Here is a 22,943-nt window from a genome sequence, read left to right on the forward strand (position 1 = left end):
GAGAGCCCCTGGGGTTCAAAGCAGGAAGTGGTCCATTATTTTAATGTGCACTGTCAGGCTGGTTCACTGAGACCTCTCAAGGTCTTCCAGATCCTCCAAAACCTAACCAAGATGGCATCGGTACCCGAGTTTTAATACATGTGGGCCCAGCTGGCTCTGGCTCCATTCACATGGAGTCAGGATTTGGAGAAGAACTAATAGGAACTCAGGGCTGGAAGGTCCCCTGCCCTGCATTCAGAGACAACCATTTATCCAGAGAGTCCTAACAAGGGTCCACTCGGGCTTCTTACACACTCTGAATGGCTCAGGAATCAAGAGACCTTTCCTCTGACTTTCCAGAAACACTTTATGGACAACACAAAACTCATTGAGGCCCCAAGGGAGAATGTACTAATACCTCTATAATACAGGGAATGATATGGGACACAGCGTGAAGAAGTCACTTGGCCAAAAGCACACCACAAAGCAACTGTCAACCTGAGAGCAGAACCCAAGTGTCTTGACTATCTGAGCTCTCCAGTCGATACCCCTCTCTTTCCTTGTACATAAAAAAAAAAGGCATTTGCTCTATCAAAGCAGCAGAACCTCACTTAGGCCCCTGCCTTGCCTGGGTCCATGCTCTTAGCTCTGCCGCTGCCCTGCTGAATGCTTTTGGGTAAGTCAATTCTCCTCTGCTCTATCTCAGTTTTTTTTCTGTGGAAAAATGGTGATCAAGATAGCCATCTCCTCTCTCAAATGCTTTAAATCTATGGATGCTACAGTAAGAGCTCAGTATTATTTTCTGCGCTTCATGAATAAAGTCTCAGCCTCAGTGAGACCTCAGTATTATTTATTGCACTTCATGAATTAAGTCTCAGCCTAGCCTCTCAGCCCTCTCCCCATGGCACCCACACTCCTCTTTAAATTAAAATTTGTTTTTTGGGGCTTGAAATTTCCAAACCCCCAGAAAGGAGGAGAAAAAGCAAGAACAGGTATTACCACAAAGAGATCTCTACACCCTCCAATGTTCACAGAAGAGAAGATGTGCCAAAGGAACAAACATACAGACAGAAGGGTGGGTAATGAGAAGGACTGGCAGACTATTCGCTCCATCTCTCAGTGCCTTGTTTTTTGAACTGTGGATATTGTTATTTGACCTGCCTTCAGGTAAGGCCATGAGGTTTAGTTCTTCCATGGTCCTACCACGCAACGGAGATGTGCAACCTCAAGTTACTGTGGCTATTGGTTTACTGTCCATTTATAAATTGCTGGAGGCATAATGTATAATGAAAGAAGCATAATGCAAGTCGACAGATCAAATGTGGAAAACTAGAGTCTTCCTCCCATCACTTCCTGTGCCATCCAGACCCAGTGGAGTAGACTCAGAGTCACAGGGCATGTCTACACATGCATTAATGCACTGTAATTACTGCGCATTAAAGTTTAGTACTTGTAATAACAGGTATTGACTTAATGCAAGATAAGTGGTACTACTATGCAGTAGCGCTGGCACACGTCTTTTAAGTGACGCTAATGCTCATTAGACTAATTCTGCTGTGCACTTGCATGGCTTTCGCCATGACGTGCTAATGCACAGTAGAATTAGTTTACTCTGCTTTTAGCATCTTGTGTAGACACACTCGCAGTACTGTGACTCCAGTCCAGAAGCCCATGGAATACTCTAAACAGCAGGCTGGGAATGCTGCATTCCCTGGTCCAACAAGTTCAAATCCAGGCGGGGGGCAAGTCCAGCCTTTCTTGCACCTGAGCCACAGCAAGGTAATGTGGATATCCTGCAGTAGTGTGCAACCTCACTTGCTCAAATGCTGCAAGTTTGAACCTTCTCCTTCCTGGCTAGGGAAAGGGATAGGGATCATATCAGCAGGACTGAAACCACATCTACAGCTGAATCCAAGTCTGGTTTTCTAAGAGGCATGAAATGAGATGACCTAGGTTCAGATTCGCTAGGAGCTGCAACAGCTTGCAAGTTAAGGTCTACCCAGGGTGGCCAATCATGATGCCGTTCATTCTCCCCAAAAGCCGGGAGAATGAATCCGGGGCCTCACTACTTCTCCCTGTATCATTTCACAAAAAACCCGACTCTCTGGCTGGCTGTCACTTTCCTCTGAAGAAAGTACAAAGCAAACAGCTCACAGTATCTCCATGTACACAGTACCTTCTACTGCTGCCAGCTAACAGCATTGCCCCGTTCACTCAAGCGGCAGAGCCCTGTACTTCTAGTGCCAAAGGTCCCACATTTGTGCTCCCATGATGGCCCATGCCAGTCATTACACATGATTTTCAGTGCCAAAAAGATTCTTGTGTGTCCAGCAGGGTCCCCTTCCGTTCACTGTTCTTCAGGTAGTTAACCTGGCACGGCTCGTGTGGGTCAGGGCGAGTAAAATCTGGCCTGCACTTGGTCTGAAAGGTGCTACATAAATGTAAATGATGGGAGGAAGGAAAAGAGGAAAGGTAGATGGATGGGCAGAGACAGATACAGTATAAAAATGTCACGAGGAAAAGAATAACCTACTTGACAGATTTCCCTGCCTATCACAGTTAACTTTACTGAGAGGTTCTGACATCTGATTAATTATGTCAAGCTCACTCATTCCGAGGGCTCCATTGGAGACAGCCCTCATTTTTTATCCTCCCAGTGTTTTACTGCTAAACCTGGTCCCTGATCGCCTGGAAGGGGGTTGCCAAGTGGCATCACTTGGCCCTGCAAGCTGGGAGATAACAAGGGAAATGGAATGACGGGAAGAGCAGCTCATTGTCTACAGCAGCTTTTGTGATTGGGAGACACTAAATTGCTGGCTCACGTTGACATTTCAATGACCAAATTAAAATGCGCCGCCATGGAGACTAAATGTCATTAGCCTCATTAGGAGCGATTGCATTAAAATAAATACAAAAATAAAGTGGAAATTAGCCAAAGCCATTAAATAAAATAAATAAATGGGAAGAGCCAGCGGGGACCGCATGTGCTGGGGAAAATGATAATAGCATCAGCCTAGGTCTTAAGAGGTGGATGAGATGAGCGAGCAACAGCGGGGGTGGCTGAGAGATAACAGATGCCTGAGCATTAAGAGCAGAGCACTGGGCAGTAGATGTTGTGAGTGCTAGCCCTGCCTCTGTGACTTTGGGCCACATTGTGGCTTCAAACCAACCTGTTTGGAAGTGACCTGTGATTGGGGTGTCTGACGTGGGGCCTGATTTTCCAACGTGCTGCACCTGGAACTGTGGCTGTTCTGGGATCCTGATGATCCGGGCTGGGGAGCTCAAAGCATCCCACGAAGCCTCCTAACATGCTGGCCAGTTTGGTAAGAGAGAGGAGTGCACCAACTGTGGCAATGGGGTTGGCTCTGGGCTGGAACACAATGGCAGTCCACAGCAACGTGGCACCAGGAAGAGATGAAAACCACATCCAGATGAAACTATTGGGAAAAATGAAGGAGAGAGGAACTAACTCTGCAGATCAGCGCTGGGCTGGGATAAAGACTTACCTTCCTGCGCTTGACAAATGTGTCATGGGATGTTCAGTAGCCACAGGGGGATCAGAGCCACCATGGCTTTAGCACTCGTTGGAAAGAAGAGGTCCTCACCAATGCAGCAGCACATGAGAAAATCACCAGGGACTGGAGACAGGCTCCTGTGAAACCTCTCGAACCAGAGCTGATTTGGAGAGAAGAGCCCTACCTACTGATGAAATAGGCTTGGACCCCGTCTCTATGATATAGGATCATCATTAGAGCATCGATGCTTGCCCACATGGCTAGGAGAAGAGGAAATAATAACCCTGCATGCCGTTTGCTGGCAGACACAGACATGTTACCGGCACTCACTCACCGTGCCCCTCAGCAGCTCCCAACTTCACTTGTGCACAGCAACAGACTGGCACCAGTAGCGGAGGAAGTAGTAACAGCGCTCTTTTCCACTCAGAGCAGAGGATGTTTCATTTTAACCCTTCTCGCTCCGCAAACCCCATTTCCCTTTGGAAGGGAGTACTTGATAGGCACCCCTTGCAAGATCCTGCTTATGACAGAGCGGATCTGAAAGCCCAGAGATTTCCTCTCCCTGCCTTCCTTCCTGTCAAAAATTATCATCATCATTTTCCAGCTTGCTGAACAATCAAAGTGTGGCCTATATTCGCCAGAGCTTCTTCCACACGTCGCATGCATAGCAACAAGTCTGGGAAACAAAAGCCAGAAGTAAACAGTTGAAAGAGGAGAGGGATTTGGCTGGCAGGTGGACAGCGGAGGAATGCCTTTTGTGAAGGATTGTACATGGTGGGGGGACAAAGAGGAGAGCCCGTCCTCCTTTCTTCTCCCCCCTTTTCTACTCAGGCATCAGACGTGGGAGCCCCATGTGGAAAACTCCTCTCCTGGGCTCTGCAAGGGGCACACTCATAGCAGAAATGTGCCCGGGCAGTTTTCCCACTGAAAATGTCAATGGCTTTTCTCTTTGCTTGAGTTCTGCAGCACGAAAGAATGCCCGCCGAGCCTGCTCCTGCTTCCTGCCAGCACCGTCATGCCACTATAAGGGATTTGTTTCTACAGAAACATCCGGGCTCTCCTCAATGGCTGGTCTGGGTTCGCCGAGACTGGGAGGAAAACAGACAAGTTACACAAGGGGTTCAACACGTTCAGAGCTTTGGGGTGAGGGGCAGATGCTCTGGCAACAAACACCCTAGAAACATGAAAACAAGCTCTTCACCCTGCACAAAAGCCTTGGCCAGGCCCTGCCTTGCTGCATTGGTGAAGGAACACCAGGTCAGGAGGGGCAAATTCCTCTTGCTGAAGGAGCACAAGGTCTTCTACTGTCAATTCCCAAGAGAATATGGTGCCATCAAGAGTGAGGAAAGAGTAACCCTGAAGTGAGCCATGCAGAGCACAAGGCCTTGCCCAAGTGTTCCCACATGCAATTAGGCTGGATCACCTATACCAAGACTTGTTACAATGCCCCCGTCCACCATACATCCAATTCCATCTCTTCCACAGACTCCCCATGTTGCTTTGCCAATGCACCTCCATCCTGACCTGGAACAACACATTAGTCCAGTTCTAAGCTCCTGCTGTAGCTCTGCCAACATGTCAGACACCTCCTACTCTGCCTGTCCCTGAACACTACCACTTCACACCTGGCCTGCCCATATGAATATGCACCAGTCTTCTAACCTACAGCACTGACTCCTGCTGCACCCCTGCATCTCTTCTGAACACACTTGGCATAGGGTCCAGCTGTGCACTGGTTTCATGATCTGGAACAACAGGATGGAGGCTGAGATGCTATGGACTCTGTTTCACTTGAGGCATGAACAAGAATTGAACTATGGTTTCCAGCAGACCCTGGAGTAGGTCTGGGTGGAAAATGATTTGCCAACACCATGGCAGGGTTTCTCATTCCACACTGGGATGAAACCAGGACTGCTCAACATTTTTCACAGTCTCCCACAAAAGGCAAATACACTGCAAGGCAATGGGGTCCCAGAACACGCAAAGAAACACCTGAGCAGTTCCACTTGCAAGTGCCCAGCTCTCCAAAGCTTGCTTTGGCTTCCCATCCACTCCTAAGCTCAATTCCAAAATACTAGTACCGCTCTATAAAGCCTGATGTGCAACTGGGGTGCTGGCTGACAGGCTTGTCCCTTATGTCCTGGTGCCACAGTGAAGCCCCACTGGGAAGAAATTTTTAATAGACTGTCCACAGGCAGTGACTGAGCAGAGTGTTATTAAGTATGCGTCCCCTTAGCTATGAAATCCAAACCTGCCACTGGTATCACAGCACCACATTTTCAAAGGTGAAAAACATCACTTTTTTCTGGCTTTTGCCCAGGAAGGCTCAAGGCACTGCAGGGAAGGGAGGTGCTATCTAACTGGGATGCACTGGCTAGCCAGATGTGTGCATTCTTCATAAGCATCACTGTGCTGAAGAGTCTTGTTTTGGGTCCATTTTGTACACTGAACAGCACAGTTGCCTTCCCCTTCTCTCCTGTCATCTGGGGACCACAAGCTATTCCCCGCATTTCCTCCAAAGCTCTCTGAGCATTTTAGAGATGCCGTTTCCTGATGCTTCACAAACTCTTCTGATCACAAGCTCCTTATTACTTCCGCTTTGCACCTTGGGTAACATGAGGCACTAAATGACACCCAAATCTCACAGGCGAACAAAAAAGCCAGAAACTGAACCCAAGAGCAGAAAGGTGCTAACTCCAGTGTTACTGTTTGGGGGGTGCCTGCAACCCTCATTCCAGCAGATTAGAGTTCCAGCCTGGACCTGGCTTGACCTTGAATTTAGGCTGAATTTAAACTTGTGTCAGCTTTATGGCTAAATTATACCAAAAGAAAAAAAAAGTGGAATTCATGTGGTTTTGACCCAAAGGGATAAATTGGCTCCAGGTTCACTTGAAAGGCTTGTAGATCTCACTGAAATACATGCCAACCTTTGAAGCAACTGCGGCTGAGTTCTGAGTCTGGTACAATGAGAGCAGACACCAGGCAGACTGCTGGAAGCTATGGGCTTCATTACTCACATTTCATACAGCTCACCCCAGAAATCTAAGCTCCCTAATCCCTTTTCTAATCACTAGACACCACCTGCCCTGCCTTAATTGGACAACTTGTAGGGTAGCCTTTCAGAAATCATGCTGGATTCGAGAAGAATTTAGGAAGTGCACAGAAATTCCCTTGGGAGAGAATGAATCGACTCAGTCCTAAGAAGACCTCCCTTCCTAACCCTGTCGCCTTCTGCCCAGCTCTACCCACAAGCTGCCCAGGCGCTGGAATGGAAGTCATCCACATTGGATTTCTTCTCCTGCAGCGATCACCAGAGCCAATGTAATGCAGGAAGTGCTAATTGAACCCCATTAAATAAAACCTTTCCTCCAAGAGATCGTTATGCTAAGAGGAGCAGAGAGGGGAACCAGAGCCAAATGGACTTCCTTGTACTCAGAGGAATTGCTTCGCACCCTTCTTCTGGGAAGGTGATTAGATTACATCAGCTGAGTGCATGGCAGGATACATTACACACGAAGCAAAGACAACCAATGCCTTAGACTGGATGCACCACAGAGGGCAAATTCCCACCTTAGGACAGGGCCCTTCTGGGTGAGGACAGAGTAGTGATGGTGGTGGGTGAGGAGCTTGCCTAGGGTCGGGCTGGGCAGTCCCCTCCCTGTGGATATGCAGAGAGCTTCCGACTCCAGAGCTGTCAAATCCAGCATTTCTCACTAGCACTGAATTCACGGAAAAGTAAGTCTAAAAATAGTTTCTCCCACCCCAGCTCACACGTTGTGTGTGTGTGCCATCACACTGGCTTCACACACAACAGGTCCAGCTTTCTCGTCCTTGTCGGGATGCCCCACATCCCCATCTGGGCACTTCTGTACTGAAGGGCGAACTCACCCACTCAAACACTGGCCTGGGGCATGCTCCCGAAGCCTCAGTCTTGGAAACTGGGCACAGGTGGGTCATTTATTTCCCTATGACCTGCTGAGTTCATGAGAAGCGCAAAGAGTGAGCTGGGCCTCTGCACTGCAGCCTTTCTACTCCCAGCATGCCTGCCTCGGAAGCGCCCACGACCTCTCGCACACACAGTGACTTCCTCCCCAGCCACCCCTTGGAAGATGAACTTGAGGACTTGAAGGAACTGCCCCTCCCCTCCTCCATTTCAAAAATGCCCCATGCACCCCAACCAGTACTGACAGTGCCCTGTGCAGCCCTCCCTGCCCCACATTAGAAATGTCAGACTCAACCTTCCCAGTTAAAGCATCCTCTGACCCTGAAGTGACAAGCACTCTCTGTCCAGCCATCCAGCACACAGCAAAGCCTCCTAACCAGGCACTTGAGAGAGATACTTCCCAACCACCCTATTGACAGCCTGTGCCCCCTTCTCCCTAGAGCAGAGGTAATATGACAGTCCTACTTAAGGATCCTGCTCAACTTACTTCAGTCCCACCCACAAGAGCCTGGAGCTCACTCTATCTCTACCACATATCTACACATCTATTTTCTCACCACTCCTGCACCCCATCAGCCTCAGCTGCACTAGATCCTTGCTGGGTAATGCTCACTCCCACCTCCTTGGGGTGGTTGTACAGTCAGTCACAGGTCTTCGAAGGAACAGGCAGGAAAGGGTTTCTTCCCCAAGTATGAAACAAAGAGGAGTTCCCTGGAAAAAAAAAAACCCGCCCACTGAGCAGCAAGTGTCAAAGCCACTTTTGTATGTGCTGTTGCTGCATTGGTAATTATAACTACCATGCCTTCATTAGGGAGAGAGAGATGACTAGAAGGCAAGCAGGTTGCAGAAGAGCTGTTATTATTTTTAAGTTTAAAAAAAAAGGAAGAAGCCTGTGCTTGCTAACAGGAGAGACTGGCTCACAGAAGGGTGGGGCTTGGCAGGGAGGAAGAAGGAAAGGCAGGGGATGCAGCCATTTGGGCTCTGCTTTGGCACGGATGTGAACATAAGTGAGCCACTAAGGGAAGCCAAGGGGAGGGCAGGCAGCTCTTGCTGTAGCTAAAGTGTCAGGACGATCTCCAAGAGTTACGGGCACACAAGAGACCACCTCCTCCAACTTCAGTCCCAAGATGACTTTGTGAAGGAAGTGCTGACAACAGGGTCAAGTTACCCCCCAAGAAAAATGGAGTGGAAATGGCATAATGGCCTCAGGTTCTGGTCAGGACAGAGAAGAGCAAATGCTCCACTACTGCCTAGAGAACTGGGCCCACAAAGTAGGAGGCATGCTGATGTACTGGACAGTGAACCCACCTGAGATGCAATGCTTCCCATTAGCTCAGGCTCAGACCAGGCCCATTCATCCCTTCAGACTGAATCTTCAGTGCCACTGATGAAGTGGAGCTGCTCTATTTCTCTCAGCAGAGGGGCTGTCTGAGGTGAAGGGCCAACTCGAAGCAGGAAAATCATTAGGAAGGAATCCTTCAACCCCCTGAATGTTACATTTCTTGTTTAAAAACAGACTGCAAAATCCCAGGCTCTGAGTATCTTCTTAGTTGCACATGGGTTCCCATGGATGCTGGGAGACAATGCAGGATATTCCCAGGCCTTAAGGTCTAGGTGTTTACAGGTACTCACAAGGTCTAAGGTGCAGCTTGTTGCAAATGCACATGGGCTAGCTGGGACAGTCACACCGCATTGTTCCCAGATCCTGGCTGCACGGCTGATTATTGCAAAACAAGCACAGCACAAATACCACATATTCATATATGCACATTCAAGTGTAAAACACCAACGCAGCAACTTGAAATCTGTCATCCCCAAATCTCCAAACTTTAGGGATGACTCTCAGGGCAGCACAACTCCCACCAGTGCCAATGAAAATCTCTCCTTTTGAGCTCAACATCAGCTCTTCAGAAGGATTCATGCCAAAGTTCATTCCTCAGGGCATCTGCCAGCTGCAAGTACATAAAGGGCACAGAGTCACTGAGAATTTCTTTAAAAATGCTCAAGAATCTTCACCAGTTCACTGCTTCCTTGGCATGACCCTGTTTGAAAGGGGTCTCAAGGGGAAAACTGGGATGACCCGAAGCACCGGTCACTTCCAGAAAAGGTAAATGCAACAATGCCTTGCATGGGGTAAATTCAGAACCTTGTTTTTTTTCCAAGCAAAAATGAAGCCATGGCTGATCTAAAGCTAAAGGCACCTTAAAAGAGCAAACCCCACCTCCCTGATACTGGCTGGGATATACAACCCGTCTAGCACAGCCTGCCCAGGAAGGAAGAGAGCCTCTGTATACAGCTTGTTCCAAGCCTCAGCCAAAGACACGTAGGCTAGCGTGCACTGTTACACACTGCTGGTCTGAGCACTAGCTTCTCCCTGGGACCTGCCGGAGAGCTCTCTTCCTCAGAGCCTCTGCCTGAGGCAGGATTGATGTCCGCAGTGCCTTATCCACTGCTATACCCTGCCTTTGAGAGAGCACAGAAAATCCTTTTAAGTCCCTCTCACTTATATTGAAATGACACTAAAGCAGAACTAATGTGCTCCAGGTACTTATTCCTGGGCTTAGTTTCAGGGATCAGCAGCTTCCCATCAGTCAGGTGTTCTCCACTGGAGAGAAGTAACAGGCCAAGTAACAGGCATCAGCAGGATGCAGCAGGAAAACAGCTCCACGGGCAGAGACATCATTCCTGCCTCCTGGGCAGTGCTGCCTCAGGGAAGGTCTGGGCCTGATCCTCACCTGGTGGAGAGAAGGCCCAGTTCTGGGAGCAACACTTCTTTACAGAGCTAGACACCTGCCACACTGATCTCCAGATTGCTACAGCCTGTGGGCACCAGCTGGGGAAGAAGCCTCTGTCTTTCCTCAACTCTGTTAAGGGAAGGGGATTAGAGAGCAAGAGAAAGCCCATTTTGGGGGCTTCACCCAACCTTGTTTCCCTCTGACATGATGTGCTGTAGTGCTGTCTTGAGAGGACTCTTAGCAGCATGGGGAGGATGCAATCCTTTCAACTGCTAGCAAAAGAGTCTGGAGCCCAGGCCACAGCCCCAAGGTAGGGTGGTTCAGAGAGGCATTCTTAACCCATTCATGACTAGCATCCAGTGAAAAGGGAGCCCTCGTGGGGATGGATGTGTCACACAGCTATTAGCTTGCGCTTCTCTAAGAACCCAGGGATAAGTGCCATTTCCAAGAGCCATAGAGATTGGAACAAGAGGGGTTGCAGTAATAATACATGCAATGACAATGAAAGGGAGGAACCCAGGGGAGTCTCATTCATGTGATCAGAGGCAACAAATGGGGTCATCTCCAGGAGAGAAACACAACTATATACAGCCATTTGCCTAGGTACCTCTCTGGTGCTCATCCCCAAAATATTTGACTGCCTGGAGCAGATTAGGGAACCCCCCCCCCCCCAAAACTCCCCACGAGGGAGAGTTATTCCAGGTGTATATGGGGGGAAACTGAGGCACAAGCAGATCAAATGAACAGCTCAAGGGGCACAGGGGGGTTGCTGCACAGCAGGGAATGGAACCCAAGGTGCTACTGTGCCTATAACTTTACCTTTCCAAAAAAGGCTCCCCAAGGTGGGCAGACTGCGCAGGATTTATTTGCATTCTAGGACATGGGGCACGGCAAGAGCAAGCAGCTGTTCATGGGGTAAAACAGCATAGGGCCAATGTGTTCAAGGCTGGAAGTGTCACAGACCAACTTGCTGATGTGGCATGGGGGTCTGAGTGAGGGAAAGGACAGGGGTGCACGGTGTCCCTCAAGATCTGTACCTAGAAGGGTAGAACTTCAGGTGGGGCAGCCGCCACCCCACGGCAGGGATTTCTCTCTGAGGCTGCTGGACATGGATCCCCAAGCTGCTGGCACGCAAGCAGATGGCTGAGGAGCAGAGCTGCAGTGTGCCCACACTAGGCAATGGTCTTGAATTGTGCACCAAGGGAACAAACAACTGAGGAGGAGAAGGCAGAAGAGGAGTCTGCCTGTGGGGGCATGTACACACCAGGGGGAGGGGACAGGTCCTGGGAATAAGCACTTCAATATCTGACTGGGGGCAAAGGGGTCTCTGGCAGGACTGTGTGTGGGGGTGATGGGTAGTGACCACAGTTGTGCCTGGCACTGTAAGGTACCAGTCTGGGCTGTGTGTGGAGGGCAGAGGTGCCAGTAGGAAGGGGAGACAAGACCAGCTGATTGCCTGGGGGTGTGCAGGCAGTGTGGGTCACCTGCGAGCAGGACAGTGTAAAGAGCCAGGACAATCCTTGTCCAACAGAGCACGTGATGGGCTAGTGCAAGTGCGACTGGCTCTCTCATCCAGGCACATTCCCATTATTTTGTGCAACACAATCAAATGCCATGTTCTCTCCACCCAGAAACTGCAGTGATAGCGCTGCCCAATGCCGGCACACAGTGTCTGCCCTGGAGTGAACAGCTAGCTCAGAGACAGGCCAGTCTCCACGCCATATCTAGCCAACCTACCCCGCTCCCCTGGAGGAGGACTCTTGCACCCTGCTTCCTTGTCCATAATCCAAGGGGCTCTCAGTGGATGAGGTGGTGATCTGATTAGGTATTCTTGGCCAGGCTGCAAATGCAGAGGAGGTGCCTGTGGGCAACACAGTCCTCTATAATCCTCGCTGCCGACTGCAGCAGTCCCCGTGGCCAGGAGGAAGATGACTGCTATCGGGAGGTGGTGATGACAGGCAGCCAGGAAACAGGCATGTGCGTGTGCTCCAATCCCAAACTCAAGCCCACTCTTACAGCTTGCTAATTCTCCTTCAAAGCTCTCTCAGGCCTGGGGCAGCCAAGCTAAGCTGGTAGGAGCAGAGCCACAAGGAGCCACAGGCTAGCACACTGTCACCAAGCAGAGGGGGAAGCATAGCAAGCTGGCTGTCAAGGCAGGAACTCAATCACAGGCGTGACAGAGCCCAGGGTGCAGAACCCAAGGCTCCTCAGTGGAGGAGGTGACAACAAGGTGCCTGAGGGAGCTGCCCTGCTCCAAAAAACAGAGACAAAAATCAAAGCAAAAGTAATTGTCCTTCGCACTCGGCAGCTTCAAAGTGTCGCACAAGCAACTAATTAATCCCTGCGAGGAAGGTAAGTATTGTAACAAATCCATAGCCATGGCTGTCACTGAGCTGCACATTACAGCTCCTCCCATCCCCGCAGTGACAGCGGGGAGAGAGCTGATCCTCCTTCACCCAAAGGATGCACCCCTGTCACTTGAGCTGACACAGAGCCTCCCCTCACCAGCTGCAGTACAGGGTCTGTGACACGCAGGAGAGCTGTTCTGATTTGCTCCAGCAGAGGACAGCAGTGCACACCATCTAGGTGCGATAATACAGAGTAGGAGGGGGCCAGGGAGACACAAAGAGGTGACTGATGTGATGGATACAAAGATGGTTAGTGCAATGCCACACTCAAGTTAAAGGACAGGGACCGCACTGGGGGGGAACCTGGAGGCACTGGAATGCTAAGATTTCTGCAGTCCCCCCTCTGCATGCCTGTCCTGGAGTGATATACTGGGACTTCAGCACCAAATCACATACAAAGTGGTCAACTGCTAGACAGTTTGGGGGCTTAGAGGCTCACCCCAATCCTCTCCTGGAGTGGCCACCACACGTCTTCTGAGGGAGAAGTCAGGGGATGATCTGAGAACTCCCAACTGGAGATAACAGACCAGACACGGGGACCACAGGTGGGTTATGGGACTGACACTTAACATTCAAAAGACTATAAAAGCCTGCCATCAACAAGCTCTTAAGGAACAGTCCCCCGCTCTGGTAATTCAGATTCATAGCAAGACTTTGGAGAACGTTGAGTATTTGCAGTACCTCGGAAGCCATCTCTCGCAGAAGGCGAATATCAACAAAGAAATCCAACATCACCTCAAGTGGGCAAGTGCAACCTTCAGATGCTTGAGGAAATGGGTATTTTGAAGATCATGACATCAGATCCAAAATCAAGCTCATGATTTATCAAGCAGTTGTGATTCCCACCTTACTGTATGGAGCAGAGACGTGGTCAACATACAGGAGACTCCTCATACCACTGAGGAAGTACCATCAACACCACTGGTGTAAGATCCTTTGAATCCAGTGGGGAGATGCAGACACCAATGTTAACATCCTCTTGCAAGCAAACACTATGAGCATTGAGGCAACAATCATCCTTGCTAGGCCATCCACGTCCTCTGGATGCCTGACTCCAGACTCCTAAAGCAAGTTTTATTCTCCCACCTCAGCCAAGGTGTATGCTCAAGAGGAGGGCAGAGAAAGCACTTCAGGGATGTCCTCAAGGCCAAGACTTGACTTTAACTTATGGGAGACTGTTGCCCAGGCCTGCCTCAAAATGGAGGAAGAGGCTGCTGCAAAGATCTCAGTACACTGAAGCCTTATGACAACAACAGCAAACGGAAAAACATGAATGGCAAAAACAGCATGTCATGGACCAAATCAAAAACCCAGAACCACCCACCTCACATGAAAACATGTGCCCAAGCTGCAAGTGTGTCTGTTGATCCCAGATAGGCCTTGTCAGCCATCTTCAGACCCATTGGACAAGGCAATCATGGAAGACAGTCATCTTCAACTGCAACAGATTACCAATGATGACCTAGTTAAGCTGATAGCATTAGCAGAGAGGAACATTGTGAGCTGGGACAGAGTTGACGGGGGACTGAGCTGCTGCAATGGGCTGGGGTTTGCACAGTTTCTTGGATTCAGCTGGGATAGATGCCCCTCCAGCAGGACTAGGGCAGCAGGGGAGGGATATTTCCCCGAGTGGGAGGCCATACAGAGATTTCTCCCCCAGAGGTCTCTCAGATAGATTTCACTGAGGAAGGGGACAAACTGAGTTCCCTGGTTGGCAAAGCAGGAATGAGCTCTGAGGAGCAGACCACAAAGGGCTCTGGAGAGGACGAGCCTTCAAGTGCTGAGCATTTATCAGGGCAGCCCAAGAAGGACTGGGGGGAGCTGGAACAGGAACAGGGCAGCAAAGCAGGGCTGCAAGCAAAAAGAGAGAACCACTAGGCAGCTGCATCCACTAAGGAAGAGCTGCTCAGTTCCAAGGCAGCGTTTGCTGGCAGCAAGAAGTCCAGCACTGGAGAGGCACTTGCCTTCAGCCCTCAACTCTCTGTTACTGAGGAAGCCATGCAGGTGGACAATTCCTATGAGCATCAGACACCAGTTAGTGTAGGGTTGTGTGGGTCCACTGACTGCCCCTGTGACGTACCATTGCTCCACAGACAGCAGCATTGGGGGTGCGGAGGTCCCTGCAGAGTGGTGCAGCCATCTCCCACCCACTGCTCAGCACTCCTACTCCTTGAGGGAGCATATCATATGCTCCCCACAAGAAGCTGCTCCTGGTTGGGGTTTTTTTTCAGCTGGTCCAGCCCCTGAGACACCTTCTGTTACCAAACAGCCCCAGACCTGGATTCCTCTGCTGGGCTGCAGCAAAGGCACAGAGGCAGCCAGTGGGATCCAGATGCAACTGTCAGGCGCTGGCTGGACGTGGATTTGAGGAAGCAGAGACAGGACCAGTTTGAGATGATCCAGCCTTGAGCAGGGGGCCTAAATGACCTAAGGAGGTCTCTTTCAGTCCTGCTTTCCTCTGACCCAATGATCTCTGGAGAGAAGCAGAGTTTGAACGAGCCTGGCAAGGAGGGCCACAGAGCTCCCAGGGCTACTTCTTTATGCACAGTGCCCCAAGTAGCCACCTGCTCAGCCTCTCCCGCTCAATGCCTGGGTTGTATTCTGTGTCATGAGGGATGGCAGGTCTCAGCTCATCCCCAGATTCCCTGCACCAGTGAGAAACTGGGACTGTCCATCCATCATTGTAGCATCACACTGGGGCAGACTTGGGGACCCTGGCCAAGTTCAGCGAGCCCAGATGGTACCATCTTGCCTGGCAGTGACAGCACAGGCCAAAGCAATGCCAGGGCACAAAACTGCCTTACTGCTGGGGCCATTGCCTCAGCCACCCCTGAGCATTTCTTACCCAGCTCGGCTACTCCCACTGGAGCCACGGCAATCCACCAGGACTGGAGGCAGTGGAGATTTACACCAGTGGAGGATTTGGCCTGGGTGCAGCATTTACAGAAAGGCTGCTTCCACTTGGCCTGATTCTGATCTTAAGCTGCTTCATATTGGTGTGAATCACTGGCTGTAGTGAAGTCACTTCTGGCTTACACCAGTGAGATCACACCCCCAGTCTATACACTGGCTTCAGTGGAATGGCACCGCCAATCAGACAACAACTTGCACCTCTAATGTGACCTTTGGCCCCTAAGGTCATCACGTGACCACTTTGGGGACTATTCACCTTGAAATTTCCTCCTGGGCAAGGTATAACCAGCCCAGCTTCCATGGTTGGGAATGATTCCCTCTGCCAGAGGTGAACAGGTATCCCCTTGAAGAAAGCAAGTATCAATGCTAATGCAAAGCAAACACAGTCCACAGAGTTTCTTGGTCACCTGTAGAGGTAAGATATCGGATCATGGGCCAGGTAGAGCACTCTCACCCTGAGCCATCAGCAGTTCCTTTACCTGACCCCAAACAGCACCCACCTGTGTACAAATCACCGCTCAGCGCCCAGAGATGACCCTGCAGTTCACCGTGCTTGCCATTGGCTTCACAATCAAATTACCCACCCCACTTCCCACCTCCTCCCACTGCTGAGATTCTGGACTCGTTAAAAATCTTCATTGTCCTTCCCATCCGAGAGATTCTGCCTCGGAAAGCAATTTACGGCTTTGAACCCCCTTCCCCGAAGGCACCAGATGACAACAGCATTAGCCTTAGAAATTATTCTGGGATGGAAACGTGTCTTACAAAGAAATAAAAAGCTGCAGAGTAAGACGCTATCTATGACCAGAGGGTCAGGGTTTCATTATTGCATTAACCTTTCATGTCTTTAGCCTCCGCAAGAGTAAATTGGTAACGAGACGACACGAGTCCCTGTGGGAGAAACGCATCTTTCCAAACAGGAAAGGGAGAGGGAGAAGAGAAACGAACAGAGGGGAGAAGGAGAGAACAAACTGCAAATAAGCTATTATCGCTAATAATAACTTTGCGATGCTATTTTCTGCAGGAGCCTTCAAGTTGTGATGTTTCCCTTCACTCTAATTACACCTTCAGAAAGCAGGCTCCCTTCTCACTTTAACCACCTTATGCGAAACTCCCGCAGGAGTAGCACAAAGATGGAAAGGGAAGGAGTTCGCACTTCAGACCAGCCTCTGAATATCCTGTGGGGGTGTCACAGGCATGTGAAGAGTGTGGGAGCAGGCTCCCCCAACCAGTGGCACCAGTAAACAACTCAGGGCAGGCACTGGGGAGCCGATGCCTGGGGTCAATGAGTTGACTTCTAATGTCAGCTGCCCTGGTGATGGTCGTAGTGTTATTGGGATCAACCAAATTACACTAGAATTGCCAGAATCAGGGTGCGGTGGGGCTTGTAAACACTGGATAAGATCAATATCAAATCTAAATCATGTAATCAAAGCTAAAGACTAATCAAACCTCATGCTTCAGGGCACAGACTGAGCACTTCTGGGGTCAGGAAGGAAACTGTCATGTTTCACATAGCACCACATAGCAAGCTAAGTGCATTAGAAGAACTTTGTTTAGCCTCCTCCAGAGTAGCAGGCTAATGGAAGAAGGCAGAGGTTGGACTTGATGGACTAAAGGGAGAATCCAGCATGGCGCATGCAAGCAGTTTGGTTTACCACAGAGAAGTTGAAGTCAGAGTAGAGACTGCTGCCTATTCGGGGTAAGAAAGAAAAGCTGCAGCAACAGAGTTCACATCCTGAACCAAGGCCAAACACCTCCCTAGGTGTGGGGTGCTTGGATCCAGGAGTTTATATTTCTCCATTACTGACATATTGATGCCACAGGTTTTTAACCGGATTAGACCTGCCCCTAATTAGAATAGCAGGGTGTAAGCCCCACTGGACCAGCAAACCTCAGGCGCAGCAAGGCAGGCTTCAGCAGGCTGAAAACATACCTTCACTATGGCACTACAACTCACCAGGCATGGAACCAATATTGCACCCTTCCACCCCCAGCAGTTCTCGTCTGCCAATATCAATTCATTTGCAATTCCGACTATAGGAAACATCTTCCCACTGAGAAACTGGAAAAGCTGCTGGCTCGTTCCATGTGGCTTCTGAGGCACAAGATGTCCTCAGCTCCTGAGGCCCAGCTTCGTTTTCATCTTATGAAACTCATGTGGCCTTGTGATATTTTCCACAAAGACCCCTTGAATCCGGCAGAGTTTCGCAGCTGATGCCCATCTCGCCTCGCACTCACAAAGCTCCTCTCATTTTAAAGTGACATTTGCACCATTTTAGTTTAGAAACATTCACAGATGCTTGAGAGGACATTTTAAAAGCCCTGATGCAGCTGATCCTCCCTAATGCTCTGTGCTTCCTCACGTATACAAGGTGGGTGATACCAAACTGCGAGCACAAGGCCTATCCACTGGCTAAACCTCAAATGAGTACCCACTGGACTCAAGCTGAACTTCAGTGATGCTCAGGCCCGCAGCACAGAAGTGGGTGGCACAGGATGATCTAAATCTTGATGTTTTTCTCAACAAAGGACCTGTGGCTGATCCAGGGGCATTAGCCTCCCAGAGAAAGTTTTAGCATGTGCACTTTGGAGTTAATTTACTGCCCTGAGGCTGTGGGAGAAGGTGTTTTTCATGGGGTACAGCTTATGCTTTGCTCACCAGCCCATCTTTCTCCCCCCCCACAACCCCAACACAGACCTGGAGAAAAAAATATAATGGAACATGGACCAGCAATTTAAAAATACAGGCACGCATCTTCCCAAATACCAGATCACAGACACAGCCAAGAAAAAACAGTTTGGATAAAAGATCAAGGCTAGGGTTGAAGCAAGCAATTCCCTGCTCATGTTAATGGAACTGGGTGTCAGAATCCCTTACGCAGCTCTGAAAAATCTCAGCCTGACAGCATGAGCTGCCATCCAAATGCCAGAAACTTTCTCCCCCTTTATTTATTCCTCTGCTCTCCATCCTCAGTGTTAGTGCTCACTTACGGCCAGAGATGTGGCACAGGCAGGATTATGATTCCTCTGTGCTCAACACACATACCTCAAACCAGAAGCTGCAGCCCTGAGAGAATATTTTGAACCAACTTATAATAAACCCCGCTAAAACGGGTGTGTGCAATGCTCTGAATCCTGATGCTGAGCTCCTGAAGAGGACAGCAGCACTTGCAGAGCATAGGGAGCTAGCCACCTGCCAGGCCTCCTAAGATTGCAGCATCTTTGCCCCTCTGCAGGCTGACTGTCCAAACAGGTAATAGCAACAGTGGGATTCAGTTCCTATCTGAGCCCCAGGACAGAACAGGCCCTGGGAGGTCAGCATTGCTGGATGAGTTGCTCAAAATACAAGAAGGGAAGCAGGTGCTTTTGAAACAGCACCTGGAGCTTAGGGGTGAGGGAGAGAAGGATGCCAAACTTCAGAAGGAAAACACCCTCCCCTGCTCACTGAGAATGGCAGAAGGAGGGAGAGAAGAAAACTGAGGATGACTGAGACAGACCGACTTCTCCACAGCCTTCAGGAACCACGCAGGCTTTGCTTGGAAAGACCACTCAGCCTCTCGCGGAGTGTGCAGGAGCCTCTCCTCCCCATGCCACTTGGACAGTATCTGGTCTCCTAGCCAGCCCCATGCCCATCTGGGAGGTGGCAGAGCCTCAGCAGGCTGGGCACAGATTTTTGAACCCCGCTTGCACTGGCTGCTGAAAACACTTGACAATTCTCTGCAGCAGAGCAACTAGCTCTGTGTGTGTGTGTGTGTGCGTGTGTGTGTGTGTGTTTGCGTGTGTGTGTGTGTGTGTGTGTGTGTGTTTGCGTGTATGTGTGTGTTTGCGTGTGCATCAAGTCTGTCCCCCTCACACACATACACAACCTCATTTACCCTCCCTCTGGTCCAATGTCCCCTCCATCCCCTAGAGAAAAAATCTCTCCCACTGTACCTGGGATGAAGAGCAGGGCAGTGGTGGCAGTGAAGACGATCCAGCAGGCAGGATGGTACATCTTGAAGCCGCAGTAGTCTACAGGCTGATTTGCTTGCTGCTTGCCGCTGCTGCCGCTGCTGCTTTCCTCTGTGCTGAATTCTGAGCAGGTTTAAATCCAATGTTTGCAGAGGGAGGGAGAGTGAGTTAGTGAGCTAGACAGAGAGAGAGAGAGGGAGAGAGCAAGAGAAGAGATGGGAGCAGGCAGGCAGTGTCTCCAATTTCTCCCTGCAAACACACACACACACACACACACACACACACACACACAAACACGCACACACGCACAACTAGCAGAAGAAACACCAGCACTAGTCTGTGCACTGTGTAGAGCAGACCTCCTACCAGGCACTCATTGGTTCGAGTCTCCTGAGTGACATGCAGACACTTGCCTCTTCTGCAGGTTTAATTCTGCAGACAGGGAGTTAAATGCTGCCAGCTGCCCCCACAGAGCACCACATGGGGTGTCCTGAGCCTCGAGTGTGTGTGGGGAGGGTTGCTCTGCCAGAAGTGCCAGGATGGGCATTAAACCAAGGGAGGAACCTGATCCACTGCCAGCAACACTGAGCAAGGGGAAGAAAGCAGCCTGGCAGCAAGAATGTGCCCAGGGGCAAGACATTCCTTAGTGACCCCCAGGTATTGGCTCTCCTGTGAAAGCCTGGGAGATGCTTCACCAAATGAGATGGCCCAGACATTATAAAGAGTTTGCTGCTGGAGGGATTCAGTGCTGGAGCGTGCTAGTCACCCTCAACCTCTCTCCCTTCACCCCCTGCTGAAGCTATAGTCGTGCTACAGCTTTCATTAGGTAAACTGTGTCTGCCTGAGAACTTTGTGGCGTGGATCCTACTCAAGATCCCCTATGCTAGAGCAAGGGTCCCATAGCTCTTCTGCTGCCCCGGGAATCCTGATGATGCCCTGGCCTGTCAGTGCGCCTTTCACACAAGACCCTGAAGCAAGGTGACAGCACGCTGCTCCACATACCCAGGCCAAAGCCTTTCTACCAGCTTGCATGGGCTTTGCATCAGGCCTTAAGAGGATGAAGAGTCCAAAGCAGCTCTGCCATTACACTAGGAAAGGGGAGGTTTGCTCTGGATTCCTTCAAAAAGTCCTTTTGCCTCCACCCCAAAGACAAAAGCCAAGTGATATTCATTGTCCTATCAGTGGTGCTGCCTAGGCTGGCCCAACATCCCTGAGACTTCTCACCTCCTTACTTCCTCCATTTGCCTCATGGCACCATCCCTTCCTACCAAGCATATGATGCTGTTTCCCGTTCACACAACCACAGCCCCCGGCACCCTCTTCCACACCGCACCTCTGCACTCACCAGCTCGACAGTGCCCTGCCAGCTCCCACCTCCGCTGCTTCTGCTCCGATTTTCATCATCACTGCTCCCTAAACACCTCCCTCACAAGCCTCACCACAGTGCTCTCAGGGCTTCTACCTACCCACATCTACTCACATGAGCTGGGCCAAAATATTCAACTGAACTGTTTTTTGGCTGAAAAATGCCAGGTGGTGCCAGAACAGCTCATGAACTTGCTCCAATTTTGCAAAATTGATAAAGTTCAGGGGGGGAAAAATAAATACAGATCCCTTCCCTCTCAAAAGAAAGGTTTTAATCAACATTTGCTAAGCAAAGGGTTTCAGTTTTGCAACTGAAATGGCATTTGGTTTGAAATTCAATTCAATGTTATGAAACCCCCAAAGCTTGAAAACAGCACAAATATTTAATCTCACCACAAACATTTTTTTTTAAATATTTTGATTAATTAAAAATGAAGTGTAGTGTTTTTCATCTCAGGAAGATCCCAGGCCTTTCACTGACACTTGGGAGCTACAATCAACATGAAGAACCATCTCTAGTCTTCACCTTCTCCTCAACATTTGGCACCTCCAACCTCTTCTTTGAAACCCTCTCCTCCACCCTCTCACTTGTGACTCCTTTCCTGATTCTCCTCCTACTTGTCTGGTCACTGGTTCAGAATTTTTGTGGCTGGATCTTCTTCCACTCCTATTAGCCTTTTATCCCTCTAAACTACAATACTGAGCAATACCATGTTGCAAAGCTCACATGGCTACAACTGCAATGCATCTGCTACCACCTCACCATGCTGGACTTGTCTTCACTCCAGCCAAGATCACACCTGAGCCCATCTCCTCTAACCTCTCCCCTTAAGGGTCAAGTGTGAACATAAATGTAACATGACCAAAAATGGATTCCATCTTCATTTCCAAACCCCAAAATTAACCAGCTCAAAACCCTCTGGCAGTGAAAATACCATTGCCTAGTAAAGCAGCACACCTTTAACATTTTCTCTAGTCCTCTTCTGTGACTGAGCCACTTGCTGTTGGTAGCAGCCACCAGCCTTTGTCCTTTTGTTCAAGGGATGAAGTTCCAAGCTTTGACAGTAAACATCCCATGTCCAGCCCCAGGTAGAAGTACCTTGTTTCCCCCATCCTCCTACCAAGAGTTTGTCACAGCTCCTTGCTGCATGTTCCCTCCATTAGATTGCCATCTCTTCGAGACACAAACTGTCTCTCTTTCAGTCTCCCCCACTAGATAGTGTTTCCAACCTGATGGGACCTTCTATGGGCTATTATAATACAAACAATTACCAAGTCGCTAGCACTGCTGTTTCCATAAGTTCCTAGTTTTGTGCACAAGCTGAAGACTTGTCACCAGGGCTGCTGAGATTGCACCTTCCACCAGCACTAAATGCACTTAAAAATGAGGGAGACAAAAACCTGTACCACAGAAAGCCATCACACTGTGATAGTAGAGTGCCTTGTCTTGTTGGGTATACCCTGATAGATCAGGCTGCAAGTTCACTGGGAAACTCTTACGACTTCAAGTCACCTACACAGGGCAATACCAGGGATTTACAGTGGTAGAGAAAATATAAGAGGGATTGATTCATTGCCTGCCTAAATAGCTGGTAGAAAGAAATCACTCTTTGTCTCCTTCCCACATCCTCAGCACCTCTCGCTGTTTGAGGTGCAATGCAAGGGAGACACCACCACTGGGAACAAATGTAGCACTGCCCCATACCAAAGCACTTGGCTAAAATGAAAAGTCCTTAAAACACGCTCTGGGAGATGGGTCAGAAGTCTAACTATTCTTAATTTACAGTTGGACAAGTTATTATATATATACTGGCATCCTTTCATCTGTGAGAGACGGTGGATATTGCAGCCTATGACATGCATGGTTTGCAGTGTCTTGCGTGACTGAATAGTCCAGTGAAGACCTTGAAAAGACAATGGGCTCAGGTCAGAAAATGAGTCTGCAGGAGAGTTGAGAAGATAATGCAGGAGTCTTGCCATCATAGGCGACTGGTAGGGAGTGCATGGGGGTGCATGTGCCCCCCCGATGGCTGACACCAATACTGTTGGCAAGGCTGGTACCCCCCCCCCCGCCAAAGCTGCCACCGTCAGCAGCTTCGGCAGGGCCCCCCCCCCCCCCGATTCAGGAGGC

The 22,943-nt window shown here is 49.7% G+C and overlaps 1 protein-coding gene across 1 annotated transcript in view; it reads right to left on the bottom strand.

The window, feature by feature from the left end:
• Positions 1 to 19,670, bottom strand: part of LOC109292186 (opioid-binding protein/cell adhesion molecule homolog) — an 805,011-nt gene extending 785,341 nt beyond the window's left edge. The window contains exon 1 of the mRNA XM_019509519.1: positions 19,430 to 19,670. Within this exon, the coding sequence (XP_019365064.1) occupies positions 19,430 to 19,490 (61 nt within the window). The 5' untranslated portion in view covers positions 19,491 to 19,670. The remainder of the gene's footprint in view (positions 1 to 19,429) is intronic.
• Positions 19,671 to 22,943: the final 3,273 nt, after the last annotated feature.

The sequence above is a fragment of the Gavialis gangeticus genome, unplaced genomic scaffold (genome assembly GCF_001723915.1).
Source record: "Gavialis gangeticus isolate Ggan-Ray unplaced genomic scaffold, GavGan_comp1, whole genome shotgun sequence".
Classification (NCBI taxonomy): domain Eukaryota; kingdom Metazoa; phylum Chordata; order Crocodylia; family Gavialidae; genus Gavialis; species Gavialis gangeticus.